Below are 15,384 nucleotides of genomic sequence, written 5' to 3' on the forward strand. Positions count from 1 at the left end.
CTATGGCTGAGAAGTGATATCACGATCCCCGATCAAGTTTGCCCTAGGCTTTCAGGTTTCATCTTGAATCTGGTGACACAAAGATCGATCTGTACGGAGAAAACATTGGCTTTTAAACACGCCAGTCCGCTTGACGTCAGACAAATCAGCGAAGCTCGTTGGCTGGCACGTCTACGCAAACTTGTGATCATGTTGGAGAGAGCACATATAACCTTGTACATGATTCTTGGGTTGTCGCTACTCTCAGCGGAACGGACAGTAAAGGTCAAGCCAAAAGTTATCTGATATTTCGCTGGGCACCGACTGACGCCGACGGTTTCCCATTAGTCTCGCCTCTTGAACGATTGAGGTGCGACGCCCGCAAACGTCACTGGTGGCGTTTCTCATCATGCCAACGTATCACCCGCATATGTATTGAACACTGTCTGTGGATTTAGTTTGCTTTGGTTTGTTGCCTATAGATATGGCACAACCCACTACGGGGGACTGGTCATGTGCAATTTATGAGCAACGCCAAGCCTCGTTGTTGTCGTTGTTGACCTGAGCAGTTCATATCACTGTCAATGCTTCGCCCTTCAGGCAAGATTGCCAGCTTTTTTTTTGAGCGATCATCACCATCAACGACAACACAATCGATAAGCGCCGCCAGGTTCATGGTCTGTCCCTTTTAGTGGGCATGAGCCGGCTCGTAAGAAGTCATCAGTGTCGTCGCCATCATCACTAGCCCAGCAATAATCATTGCCATTGTAACAATTGGCTTTCAACTGTGGATATGTGCCATGGTTTCGGGTCATCATAATCATCATCATCATCAGCCGGTCCCTACAAGGTGTCCGGGTGAGCCCGTCGTAGAGGTTGAGCTCGCCGCCGTCGCCGACATGGGTCAAGGCCACAGCAAAGACAAGGTCGACAAGGCCACCGGCATGACGGAACGGGAGAAGCAGCTAGTGCTCAGCTCGTGGCACGCATACACCACCGCCCACAGCGACTACGGCGTTCACCTGTTCGACGCACTGTTCACGGCCCACCCAGACTACCTGACGCTATTCAACAAGTTCAAGGGCAAGGACCTCGACGCGCTTCGCGAGGACACCAAGTTCAGGTACCACCGAAAAAGCGGGGTATTCAATACCGTGTCCCTTATGCACCCTCTGCGCTGACGACACGGTCAGACCATATTTTGTAGGTAGTAACATAAAAGCCTTTTAGAGCGCAGCTCTCAGGCGCCCGTTCCCGCGTTGAGCGTCGGCGTTCTCGGCGTAACCGAGCGAACGAGCGCAGCGAAAAATGAGAGCCAACGCGGCGCGCAGCGGGAGATGAAAAAAGCGGCGAAAGCGAAGAGACGCGAGGAGAAAAGTGGAGAGGAGGTTTCAGCGGTACCATGAGGCGGAAAGCGGAGGAGGTTGGTATGGCGAAAGCGTGAGAAGAAAAAGCGTAGTGCGGCGACGCTGGCGCCCGAATAGCGCGCGTCGTCTGGGAGGTCTATCAGCGGCGGCGGCTTCTGTGAATCCCGCCCACGCGTCACCCACGGTGCTGGCTCTCGTGATCTGTAGATCAGCGAGGGAGTCGCGCCACACTTCGCTTCCGTTTGCAACGTGCCGCACGAGACCGGCTGTCCGCGCCAGCCAATGCATCGCGAAATGAAAACACGCATAGAGCTGGACTCAAATTTCGCGTCAGGGAGTATCGTAATCGTCGCTGAATTTCTTTTGTATGAGAGTGGTCAAGGGTTAACAGTGCAACGTCACGTTACCGGACCGCTCAGGCTGGTACGCAGCAACGAACGTCCCAGACACTCCGTAAATTATTCTGGAAGGAAGCGAGAAGCAGGCGTGACGTCCCCCAGCCAGCCTGCGTAAGCTGAGAGCGTGAAGGCAGTGTTTACTTTGCTTTTATTTCCATATCAATATACCCTTCTAATTGGCGTATGCAGCACATGCGTACCTAGCGCACAGTACATTCCCTACGCTCCAAAGGAAGTGCGCCCCACTGGTGTTATCAGAATGGACCGTAAGCGTCAAGCTAAAGCTATGTAATACTTTCATTGCGTGCTGAAAAACACTCAATGGTTTTATGTCAGTGGCATCTAACCCACCATGTTGGTGCGACGCCTGTAACGTCACTGCCGTCGCTCCTCATCGGGGCATCGTTGCAGATTTGGAGACGCCCGATAGTTGCGTAGCAGCAACTTGCGCGCTTGCTGCGTCGTACCAACATGCCATCTTCTTCTTTCTGCGGTTTTACGTGCCAAAACCAGTTCTGATTATGAGGCACTCCGTACTGGAGGGCTCCGGATGAATTTTGACCACCTGGGGTTCTTTAAAGTGCACTACAATGCAAGCACACGGGAGTTTTTGCATTTCGCCTCCATCGAAATGCGGCCGCCGCGGACGGGATTTGATCCCGCGATATCGTGCTCAGCAGCGCAACGCCTTAGCTGACTAAGCCACCGCGGCGGGTCAACATGCCATCAGCGCGTATTGTTTGAACAGTGTCCAAGAAGCACAAGGCTAATACTACCGCTTTCAATGCTTCGTCTTTGGGCGAATTAGAAACTGCCAAATTATTTTGCCTATCCCGTCATTAGAAAAGTCGGATTGTCACGTGAACTCTCAGAGACAGCTACGCGTGGCAGGCATCTGTCCTATATGTTTGGATTCCGGTATGTCTCATCTGAAAATGCGTGCCGCCAGCCACTGTGCAGACATTTTCTTCCGATGTGCTTATACAATTTAGTTCACATATGTTTACATCAGTGCACTTTTGTTTACATCAGTCACACGTTGCTGCCGCGCCCATTCGGTTTGCTACAACAAAGCGCACTAAACACTACCGCGTTAAAGCCACTCGACACCGCGAGTTCACTAGATGACCACGAGCACGAGTAGTCACAAGGCTGGCGTCATGTGGAGCGCTGGCAAAGGAGGGACGCGCGTGCTTGTCCCAAAGCGAGGGTTCCGTGTTTCAAACAATTTCAACTCTGCCGCGTCGGTAGCGTTGGAGAAACTCACCAGATCGCGTGATCGCCGACACTGGGCGCGAGGGAAGACACCGCGCACGAAGTCACCAGCCTTGGCGGCTCGCCCTTTCATGCTCGCCCTGGCAACCACGGCAGATCACGTGACCTCCAAGCACGGCGCTCGAGCCGCGTCTGCCTTCGGCCACGTAGAAAGCGTGCGTTTGATCACTGGACCTGTAGCATTGGGCGTTTGGAAAGACGGCGCGCATCGAGCCACCAGCTTTCCAGGCTCGCACTCGCATGCTTACCCGCGCACCCTGCAACGTTTACGGAATGTTGTTTCGTTAACTTTTAACTTTTTGTCAACACACGGCGTGCGCGCCAGGTCCACTCAGTGTGCTGGGTCGTGTGAGCCTCGCAGTCTGGACAGAACCGCAGGTGACGATCGATGACGGCGACGGCAAAAATGTGCCTCAAGTGTCTGCACAACTGCTATCGCAACAAAGAGAGCTGCAATACGTCGGAAAGAAAATGCTCAGCCTAACGACATTTCTGAATTTCGGGCAAAGACATTATTCATACGTGCCAAAATAGTGCAAACTCTGTGACGTCCGACACGCATCATCAGCGCAGTGGTGTGCGCCTGTCATTAAAACAAGAAAGTTCGTCTTCATTCTTAACGTTAATAGTGTGGGCATTTCTTAGTCACTTCTTCATCGGCTGCACATGATCATCATCCCGTCGACTTCTTCGTCTTCATCGCTTGTGGTTCGGCGCGATAATTAACGGTAGAAGTCTGCTCCGAGACTGTGTATGGGCCTATGAACCGAAACTGAACTTGTCGTACAATACTAACTTTTCTGGAGCCCTCAGAGAGAAAGGAAAGTAAATCAGTCCAAACTGATATACCTTGATATACCTGCGTTAGCTTTTAATGACTTTTCAGCAGAGTACGCAACTAAATAGTTAGTATTGTGTCGCAGGGAGCACGGCGTGACCATTGGCATGCAGCTGAACAATATAGTAGAATCTGTGGAGCACCCGGACAACCTACTCATGTTGGTGAGGAATAACGCCGAGTTCCACACCAGGATCACGGGCGTCACACCGAAGCACTTTGAGGATTTCGGCCACGTAATCGTCGATGTCCTGAAATCTAAGGAAGAGAAGCTGATGACGCCACCCGCCGTAGAGGCTTGGGGCAAGCTCTTCACCGTGAGTACTGCCTTTAACGAAAATTTATGAAAGTACTTCGCTATGTCGCTACCATCGTGGCCAGGCTGTAGAATGCACCACAAAGCAAATCCGTGCTTTGCAAGTGTAACTACCATCGTCATTATCATCGTATCATACCATTTATGTGCATTGCAGGACGGTGGCCTCTCCTAGCGATATACAATTATCCTTGTCTTGCGTCAGCTAACCGTGCCTTACGCCTCCAAATTTCGTAATTATGTGCCGTCCTTGAATGCGCTTCCCTTTCCTTGGCTTCCATTCCATAACTATAATAGACGACCAGTTGACTGCCCCCAACGCTGCGAAAACAAATTGACGATGCTGTTTATTCCTAGTCAAGGCTTTAATTATGCCATTGTAGAAAACTGACTACGATATCTAGTTTGCACGTTTGCTTTAGTACTTACTACATTACGTTTGCTCTATTACGTACCTAAGTACGTTATATCGGCTCCCGAAGTAAACCTGAAGAAAAAGAAATTAAACCCGGCTTGAGTAGCAAGATAGAGTGTCAATTAAAAGACGCATTGAAATCGCAGAACCGACTCTGACCTACGGGTATTTACCTGCCTTGTTCGCCAGTCGGTGCTCATCGTACGTGCCGCTTGCGCAATCCACGGCTCCACTCAATTAGTGGCCGTTGTGCGGATTTGTTAAACGACCGACATTTATCAACAACCATCCTAACCAAAACCAAGCGCGAAATATCTCTCGCCGCAATTTCAACGAATTTTCTCCCCTCCTTCTTTTTTTTTTAAATTCCTTTTGTTGGCATCCAAAAACCACACCAGTCGCAGTGATCGGTGCGTCGTGTGACTAACCGGTAGGTGACATTGGCAGAGGAGGGGAGGGGGACGGGGGAAATCGCACTCTGGGAACGGCGACAGTGGCGCCATGTGAAACGGACTTCACTCGTACTAATTATCTGACAACGGCTGCTATTATTGTCGCGTTTTAAGTTCTAATACTCAACTATTAAGCCTAATGTGAGATTGCCAAATGGGCATGAATGAAAGTGCTATCTTCAGTAATTTTGCCACCCTTTAAACTTTATTGCTTTCATCACGTAATCCGCGTTTAAATGATTGTACCGAAAAGAATATCAGTAAAATGCACATGACTGTAAATTTTAAACGCGTTTTAGGCATTATTATTTTCATTAGTAATGACTTCGAGCCATTACTGTAAAAGGCCTAATGAGATATGTTTTTTTTTGTTATTCCGTCACGTGTTAGGTGATTTTCAACGGGAGTCATTATTTTGAAAGTGATACGGATGGAAGTAAAAGGGTCGTTAATTTTGCCATGTTTTAAGCTTTATTATTTTTGTTAGAAAGTGATCTGCAGGCGTTACCTTGGAAGAGAGATGATTAAATCTGTTATGATTGCTCATTTTGTAACGCCTTTAGCGTTATTGATATGAAGAAGTGTAACTTCGAGTCATTATTTTGAAAGCCAGATGACTGAAGGGAATAGTTCTCATTTTGCCATATTTAAGCCTTATTTTTTTATTCTGAAGTCTGCCTTCAAGCCTTCATATTGATAGTGATAGGCTGAATGGCACATGGTAGGTAATTCTGTCGCGCTTAAACACATTATTTCCATTAGAAATTAAATTTGAGGATTGTCTAGCAGGACATATTGCTGAATATGATATGATTGCGAATGTTGTCATCAGTTACGTTCCTACACGACCAGTGCCCATTGTCCCCTTTTAAACTGTTGTCATCTTCATCCTGATGAAGGATGGCACATTTTTCGCGGTGACTCCCAGTGCCGTAATAAAATTCAATAATTTTTGTGAGTGCGTCTTTACCTCTTTTGTGAATGCGATCCGCCCCACGCCCATTTGCATGGTATGGATCCAAATTTCGCACCTAATAAGTGTTGTTTTCATTTAAAACTTTTCCATCGTGTGGTCATCGTGGAAGGGACACGGATGAAAAGGCTATGATTGCTAATGTTGTTCCGTTTTAAGAGCTACTATTTTGATTAGGGAGCCCGATTTCGAGGCTCTATCTCAAAATGAACATCGCTGGAGAGGGTATGGTTGTTAACCCTCGCTGGTTGGTTGGGTAAGAGTTAAGTTTGTTCTTTGTCCTTGAAGTCGATGAAAGTCTCTTCAAGGTGTTTATCGGCGTTGATGAAGCAGGAGGCAGGTTGGAGGTAACAAAACTTGAGGATATATTGCAACGAAAATATTTACACAGTCAAATGCAGAGTTAGCAAACCAACACTGATGCAAAACACACAAGTAAACAGCGCCTTACTCTTCGACTTGTCTTAAGTTAGAGCCTAGGACAACTGTCACTACATACGACCAACCGAGTCTCACTGTTCTACCACTAAGTGGTTACGGCCCAGACTAGCGTTGCATCGTACGGAGTCTTACTGATCTATCAGGTTTAGTGATTACAGCCTAGACTGAGGAACAAGCACCTCGTCTCGATTGTTATAGGTGAAATAGACAAAGAAAAAGGGCGGTAGGACCGTTGGCCCATCCCACGGAAGCAGTTGCCAATGAGAGCTGAAAGTTTGTTAAGCCACAACCCAAAGGGATGGGCTTACAATTAAAAGTAAATTTATTGAAAAACAACCCTGTCTTCCTTCTTTCCGCAACTCCGTTTCTCTCTGCTATTTCCACGTGGTCAGTGACGGCCTCAGCCAACACGCCAGGCACGCACGATTTATTGCTCGGCCATCTCAAACCTCGGTGGCGTTTCTAGCCAGCAGGGGGCTCGGGGGCTGGTGTCACAACACTGCGTACAGCAGTCCCCCCCTCAAGGTTTTTCCGCGTGGGAAAATAATGACCATTGGCGGCATTCGGACCCGGTGTTTTCAAGACGACGTTCTTCGAACGCGATCCCCGCATGCGCACTGCGCCCACTGCAAGCTGACACTCGACACCACGCGGGCTTTTCTCAGCGCTCAAAACAAGATACACGTGGTTGCCGCCCGGACGCGTAGGGGAGTGGACCCCCGCTCCGTACGCACAACACATGGTCAACAATGCTAGGCCATAAACCTCGGCGCCGTCTCTAGCCCTCAGGGAACTCGGAGGCCGGCGCCACAACACCGCGTACAGCCGTTCCACTCGAGGTTTGTCCGCGTTGACCTATTATCACCATCGGCGGAATGCCAACCCAGTGCGCGCAAGACCGCGTTCTCCGAATTCATTCTCCGCATCCGCACCTCCCCCCCCCCCCCCCCCCCCCCCCCCCCCCGGCGCGCGCCGCGGCTCGTCACCCGACACCACGCGCGCCGTTCGACCCCTCAAAAACAGAAACGGTTGCTGCCCGGACGCGCTGGGGAGTGACCACCTCCCTATTCATAAAACACGTGGGCAAGTTGCGGCACTGCGACAATATATACAAAAAATCATGCAGCCCTACACCGCCCATTCTGTATGTTCGATAGAAGCGCGTCCCCCCTAAAGAGTATACTGGGCTGATTTTTGCTCAGTGATACGATAAATCACTGCCGCGATTGCGTAATCGAACTTTCTAACCACACCATGGCCTAATTAGATCAACAACAACAAACCAACCCGCAAAATGACAAAGCAAGAAGAGAGGAAAGAGAAATGCACAATACTTGTCAGTAAACAATTAAGCACACGATTGCAGTTCCAAGCTATAAGAGCACTCTAGTGTCTCTGTGTCTTGGATCGGCACTCTCAAAGTCCACAATATACAGCGCCAGGTGAGCAGGAACATTCACGCCAATCCAGTTGGCATGGCACTATATTATTACGATGGCTTCCATGAGCCGTAGCTGATACGTCTGTGAAAAGCCAGTAGGGCCCAAACGGATCCGGAGTGCTGAGTGCCATGGACTCGCAGAGGGAAAGTTTCGGAACCTCAAATGCCGTCTGAGCTTCCTCCGAGCAACGTATCTGATTGGGTACCGCTTTCTCTGCTAACCGCGTGAGCCGGTTCTCCACCTCTGCACATCCTCGGCCGTGCTCGCGATAGTTGCCGCACAGTCCTAGCAGGCTGCGTAGTTTCCTTTTGGTGCACGGTGAAACCGGATTCTTAATTGCAGCTATTTTTTCTAGATCTGGTGCGTGCTTCCCTGAGCCGACAATATGCCCGAGGCGATGAATGTGGCCTTGTGCAACTTGACACTTTTCCGGAATGGCTTTCAGCTCAGCCTTTTCTAGGGTAGAGTTAGCTAGCTGCACCCTACTGAACTCCTCTCTCCGGCTTACCGACTCATTTGATTGTTCTAACACATGGACAGGCTCGACCGGTGCTCCACGGGATGGCACAGAGCTGTTGGCCTTCATCAAAAGTTCCAAATCTTCATGGGTCAACAAACAATCCGTGCCCTCGACGAGCTCATTAGTCAACGCACAGAGTAGGTCGACGTTCTGAGGTTCCGCAGCCATATTCGGGCTATATAACCTTACCGGCAACGTAGCCAGTTTTGCCTGGATAATTTCCCCAAAAGCCGACACCAATCTTACCGTGCCTGACGGCTCCACGAGACTTTTCGATAGCAGATTCTCCCGTATAACAGTTATTTCACTCCCTGTATCCATAATCACAACTGTGGATACATCTCCGCATGAGATAGGAATTAAATGTACTTTAGTCATCCCTTCACAGTTGCGTCTCACGGCTTTTACATTTGCAGTAAGGATTCCATCAGGAATCTCACTTCCCTCAGGTATCTCACCTACCGTGTCGTGGGCAATCGCCACCTTTTGTACCCTCTGCCTTGGCTCAAAAGCCCTCTTTGATTGGTTTATCTTATCGCTAGATTTCGGGCAATCCTTAGTGAAATGGCCCGAGCCGTGATACAAGTGACATTTGAGGGCGCCTTTCTCTACTGGGGGCGGCTCTTGCCCCATGTCTGCCGCTGACGGCTTTGAAGCGTACCCCTTGCCTTTCGCCTGTTCAAAAGTTTGTAGCACATTGGCGATCTCAGGTGGCTTAAGCCATCCCTCGCCTTCTCGTAGCCTCACGTACTCGAGACCCTCTATACCAAGGCCCGATTTTATACGATTTGCTACCATGAGTTCTGCCATCACCTCTACAGTGTCGGCCCCTCTCACTTGGAGGTAGTAAGAGAAATACGTTTTCACTCGCGACGCGAACTGTGACCACGTCTCCTCCTTACGCTTCACTGCTCTCTCAAACCTCTGCAGATACTCTGCCGGAGAAAGCTTCAGTTCCATCAACACTGCCTCTTTAACTGACTCGTAATCTGTACTCTCTTCCTGGTTGAGGTTACGCAGTAGGTAGCGGACGCGTTCAGTTAGCGCTGGCATGACCAGATGCACGCGACTCTCATACGGTACCCTGTACGTAGCAAAAAGTTTTTCTACTTCCTCAAACCATAATGGTACATCCGCGTCACACGGCAGGCGGAACCCTTTCAGCACTTTTGCGCATTGCTCGATGGAATCGAAACCCATCCGCCTCTGATCGCCCCGCTCAGACCCAGTGCTCGGCAACGAACCATTGAGACGTTCAGCACTCGTCCTTGTCTGCAACAGCCTTTCGTACTCAATCTGAAGTTGAAGCTTTTGAACCTCGAGCTCGAGCATTCTTGTATCATTTGGAATTTGCAAAGGCTGAGATACCTGCTGCGACAATTCCTGGCTCTGATTGGGTGCTCTCACTTCATTTGAGTTATCGGAATTTAGAATACCGTCATTTGATAACTCCTGATTCCGATCCATTTCCGTCACAGTCGCACCCTCAACTCCATTAGACTCCATTGTCTCTGCGCCCCCGCGTGTCCTCACCATGAGCTCTACACACCAACTGCCATGCCAACTTGAGAAAGACGCAAGAAATCCTGCTCACCCGTTGCTGAATGCACTGCCGTTTCCGGATCTCCTCCACAGTGCCGGACTTGGCTGCTTTGGGGTCTTCTCGAAGGTGCGGGAGGTGGTCGTTGGATGACTTGATCCTCTCACCACTGGTCCAGCATTCGATGTTGTAGAGCTCGCCGATCCTGTCGGCTGCGCCAGTTAAGTTTGTTCTTTGTCCTTGAAGTCGATGAAAGTCTCTTCAAGGTGTTTATCGGCGTTGATGAAGCAGGAGGCAGGTTGGAGGTAACAAAACTTGAGGATATATTGCAACGAAAATATTTACACAGTCAAATGCAGAGTTAGCAAACCAACACTGATGCAAAACACACAAGTAAACAGCGCCTTACTCTTCGACTTGTCTTAAGTTAGAGCCTAGGACAACTGTCACTACATACGACCAACCGAGTCTCACTGTTCTACCACTAAGTGGTTATGGCCCAGACTAGCGTTGCATCGTACGGAGTCTTACTGATCTATCAGGTTTAGTGATTACAGCCTAGACTGAGGAACAAGCACCTCGTCTCGATTGTTATAGGTGAAATAGACAAAGAAAAAGGGCGGTAGGACCGTTGGCCCATCCCACGGAAGCAGTTGCCAATGAGAGCTGAAAGTTTGTTAAGCCACAACCCAAAGGGATGGGCTTACAATTAAAAGTAAATTTATTGAAAAACAACCCTGTCTTCCTTCTTTCCGCAACTCCGTTTCTCTCTGCTATTTCCACGTGGTCAGTGACGGCCTCAGCCAACACGCCAGGCACGCACGATTTATGGCTCGGCCATCTCAAACCTCGGTGGCGTTTCTAGCCAGCAGGGGGCTCGGGGCCTGGTGTCACAACACTGCGTACAGCAGTCCCCCCCTCAAGGTTTTTCCGCGTGGGAAAATAATTACCATTGGCGGCATTCGGACCCGGTGTTTTCAAGACGACGTTCTTCGAACGCGATCCCCGCATGCGCACTGCGCCTCTATGGCGCGCACTGCAAGCTGACACTCGACACCACGCGGGCTTTTCTCAGCGCTCAAAACAAGATACACGTGGTTGCCGCCCGGACGCGTAGGGGAGTGGACCCCCGCTCCGTACGCACAACACATGGTCAACAATGCTAGGCCATAAACCTCGGCGCCGTCTCTAGCCCTCAGGGAACTCGGAGGCCGGCGCCACAACACCGCGTACAGCCGTTCCACTCGAGGTTTGTCCGCGTTGACCTATTATCACCATCGGCGGAATGCCAACCCAGTGCGCGCAAGACCGCGTTCTCCGAATCCATTCTCCGCATCCGCACCTCCCCCCCCCCCCCGGCGCGCGCCGCGGCTCGTCACCCGACACCACGCGCGCCGTTCGACCCCTCAAAAACAGAAACGGTTGCTGCCCGGACGCGCTGGGGAGTGACCACCTCCCTATTCATAAAACACGTGGGCAAGTTGCGGCACTGCGACAATATATACAAAAAATCATGCAGCCCTACACCGCTCATTCTGTATGTTCGATAGAAGCGCGGCCTAACAGTAAGGTTTTTGGTACAGACGGGGTTAGCCTGAGAGCCCGGGCTGGCAATTGTCCCCCTGTACTACGTCTACTTTGTGGTTAGAAAACGCGTTAGCACCGATTCATAAGATCAGTGCCTCGTAGATATGCAATCTTAAGGCATCCTTCCCACCTATGTATCCTCGTGAGGCTGTCTCGCATCCTTACGAGACGTCCTTACGCATTATGCTTGATACTTCTCTCGTCAACCCCCCCCTCCCTTTCAATGTTCTACTTACACCTGACATGCAGTTGGTGAACGGGCACATCGTCACTGCCTTCGAGGCTGGACCGAAGACCTCAGATAGGCTGGCCTCCCGTTCGACCCTGGGAAAGCAGTCGGTCCGAGCGAAGCCCTCCGGCTCCGTAGCGCAAAGAGCTGGTGGGCACCTCGCCGCGCCTTCACGGAGCAAAGCCCAGCGAGAGCAATCACCCAAGAGCCCCGTCTCACCCAGCAAGCCCCATCTCAAGAAGGAACCGAGCACCAAAGTCCTCAAAAAGGAAGAGACTGCGAAAGCGCTCAAGAAGGCAGAGAGTTCGAAAAGCCCGTTGAACAAGAAAGAACAGTCGAAGAGTCCCTGAAAGCGGCCGTTGTCCGGAACGTCCCTTTCCGGAGTGAACGTGAGCCCCTGTACGCATGCGCATGTGAGCTACTGGACACGCAGATGCAGTCACAGATGGCGCGAAGGAAACACAGAAACTTGGAACAGAGGTGGAAATACGGTGTTATGGAGTCGCCCAAGAGGTCCCGTACAACAACGTATCCCACATGCTTCGCTTTTCATAGTGACTGATCGGTGTCGCTGTTCTCCTCATTGACACATTTGCTTTAAAGAATGAAGCGGCGAGACGCTATGGTGTGGAATAGAAAGTCGCACACTAGGCGTGTCAGTCCTGCTCCAGTGATTTCTTCTCACGCGCTAGCTTTGGTAAATTGCGTATTGGTTCTTGTGAAAAATTTATATATGTATATAGAGTTCGCTTATGGAACACTTATTGTCTTCCAGCGAATGCCGAACAAGAACTCCTTGACAAGCGGAGCCAGTCTGTAGAAACTGATATTGACGTAATCGCGCTGATTGTTGAAGTACGTCGTGTGTAAGCGTAATGACAATACCGACGAATCAGTATATGTGGGTGAATAGCGTACTGTAATTCTTTTCAAGGCTTCAACATTACGGAAAATATTTTAAACACGGGTTAATCAGACATTGCGCACATTTTGTCGCAGAAAGAAAAATTAAAGGTCACTCAGCTGCGTCTTGCAATGGCCAGGTCGCACTTACAAAATCACGATAAGGACTACATCTACGGAATAGTTAGCTTCGTTGATAAACTGCAGATTTACATTTCATGCAATAGGTGCCGCTAGGTTTTACTGAAGGGAGACGGTGCGATCAAACCGACAGCGTATGATGTGTGTCAAAGCACATTAAATCATATAAAATACAGGAACGACGCTGCTTTTACGTGAGGATTCATCTGAATTTTACATAGGTAGGCTCACAGCAGCTTTACCAAGAATGCTTCAAAACAGCTTGCTGAACAAGTACTTGAAGCTTCAGAGGAACAGGCAAGTGTGGGCGACGTCTAGGCGGGAGCGAAAAAGCGAGATGAACGTGAACCTTTGCTAGATAAATTTTGGCTAATGGCCTAAGTACGTTGTAATAGACTCTTTAATTGTACGGACTTCTTTAATTTCTTCCGCGGGCATAATAAAATATTGTGTAACACACGGACATCTCATAGTCTCTTGGTGAATCCCCTGTTATGAAAATTAGATGCTGAACGAATGCTGTTCGTCATGAGGATATGACACGCGCGCCTATGTCGATGCCATGGATCTATTTACGTGTGCTAAAATGAGGACGCCATTATTTATTTATCGCCCTCAAGGGAGAATACCAGCTGGGGAAGAATAAACCATTATTATATAATGACTATAGTGCTTGTCGTCCTTGTTTCCGGAGGAGCCGCTCCCTGGTGGTGAACTGGCGATGTCTGCTATCGTCTCCTGGATGAGGGGGGGGGGGGGGGGGGGCTTACCGGGAGCAGCCGCAATAGCTGTCACGGGTCTTGGGGTGATGCGTCATAGCTCGGGAAGGTGTAAAGCACGAATACAGTAGAAAACTGGCCAGCGTAGAACTGGTTAAAGGGACCGAGGCGGCACGTCAGCTCGGATCAATCTTCAAAACGCATTGGCAGTTCCTGACCCAATGAGCGCCTGAGATTAACAGCGTGGGTTCAATATTGGCATTGTCATTCTGATTCCTGACCCAATGATGGCCTGATGTTAGGGAATATCGGCTGTGCCCTTCTGATAGAGATCCAACACTGGCCCGGATTACACATGCAGTAAAGAACGTTAACACTGCCGTTCGATCAACAAGTCGGGAATGATTGGTACGACATTCCTATGAACTTGCGAACATGGGTTTATCCTAAGTTGGATTTCGTTGGACGACATTGGCCCGCAATAAGCCAATGTATTACTTGATCAATTTTTAATGCTCTCTGGTACGACTTGCTAAGCTTAAATAACATGTTTGAAAAACGCATGCACAGATGACAGGCACACTGCAGGAACCAGAAATATGTTTGCAAGCTGTGACCCCTTCAACCGGCCAAAATTGGTACCAGTTTCTGCGAGCATTGGGCGTTTTTGGCCCAAGGCTGTTGTGCTGCCTGGGGAGATAGGTTTCGGAGCTAGAATTAAAAATAAGTGGGGGCAGGTTCTATATTCATGTTCTACGTGGCAAGGTAATACTCCTATTGTGTAGCGGAACAAGGTAAAAAACAATGCAAAGGGCCAGTTAGGGCAAATTTCGGCATTTTCGGTTTATTTCAAAAAGTGTTGCTCCTATACCACGCTGACGGAAACAACACAGTTGCTGTGCTAATAGGTCGTTGCTTTTCGGACTCAGCGTGTTGTTTTGATTGTTGCGGTTTGAAACTATTCAACTCTTACGCCAACACTTCTAGAAATGATTGGTGTTGGGCTGCTAAGAACGAGGTCGCGGGGTTGAATCTCGGCCATGGCGGCCGCATTTCGATGGGGGCGAAATGGGAAAACTCCCGTGTACTTTGATTTAGGTGCACGTTAAAGAACTCCAGGTAGTCCAAATTTTCCGGAGCCCCCACTACGGCATGCCTCATAATCGGGTCGTGGTTCTGGCACGTAGAACCCCATAATTTTTATAATTTTTTTTCTAGAAATGATGCTACGAGCTAAATGGTCCAGTGCCGTCTACGAGATTTGAGCGAAATGCTTTTCAATTCGAAGCATTCTTCGCCTCCATTCCAGGCACTTCGTGGTAGGTCTGTAGGCAGGTAGGTAGACATTTCCTGCCACGCCACACTTCGGACCTCGGTAATAAAAAGAGATGCATGACTGACAGTAGAATGTTGTCGAAGGCTTGAGTAAAGTCAACTAAAAGGCCCAGAACGATCTTCTTATCCTGAAAGTTTTGCAAAATATATTCACCGGAAGTGCCAGTTTTGTAGACCGATCTTTTTGAAAGCCGTACTGCGATTTAGTGATAATGGCATATTTATCGCAAGAACGTGAAAGTTGTTTGTAATTTTTTTCCAAACCTTTGGAAAATACTGGGAGTGTTGATATCGGACGGTAGTTCGAGACATCTCGGCTATCGCCTTTCATTTTGTAGAGCGGAGTCGCTCGAACCACTGCATTTTTGATGGATAAACGGCCGTTGACATACAAACGTTGAATATGTACGTTAGTATATGGGACTTATAATATCATGGACGTATTTCACTAGTCTCATCTGCACGTCATCGGCATCGCAGCTGTGGGAGTTCTTTAAATGTGCAAACACAGAGC

The 15,384-nt window shown here is 49.3% G+C and overlaps 1 protein-coding gene across 1 annotated transcript; it reads left to right on the forward strand.

Moving 5' to 3' along the window:
* Window positions 1–820: 820 nt before the first annotated feature.
* On the forward strand, window positions 821–12,672 carry LOC119464186 (myoglobin-like). Its single transcript, XM_037725047.2, has 3 exons — window positions 821–1,102; window positions 3,943–4,174; window positions 11,793–12,672. The coding sequence occupies exons 1-3, from the start codon at window positions 879–881 to the stop codon at window positions 12,120–12,122; spliced, it is 786 nt and encodes a 261-aa protein (XP_037580975.1). The 5' UTR covers window positions 821–878; the 3' UTR covers window positions 12,123–12,672.
* Window positions 12,673–15,384: the final 2,712 nt, after the last annotated feature.

Source organism: Dermacentor silvarum, chromosome 9 (genome assembly GCF_013339745.2).
Source record: "Dermacentor silvarum isolate Dsil-2018 chromosome 9, BIME_Dsil_1.4, whole genome shotgun sequence".
Taxonomy (NCBI): domain Eukaryota; kingdom Metazoa; phylum Arthropoda; class Arachnida; order Ixodida; family Ixodidae; genus Dermacentor; species Dermacentor silvarum.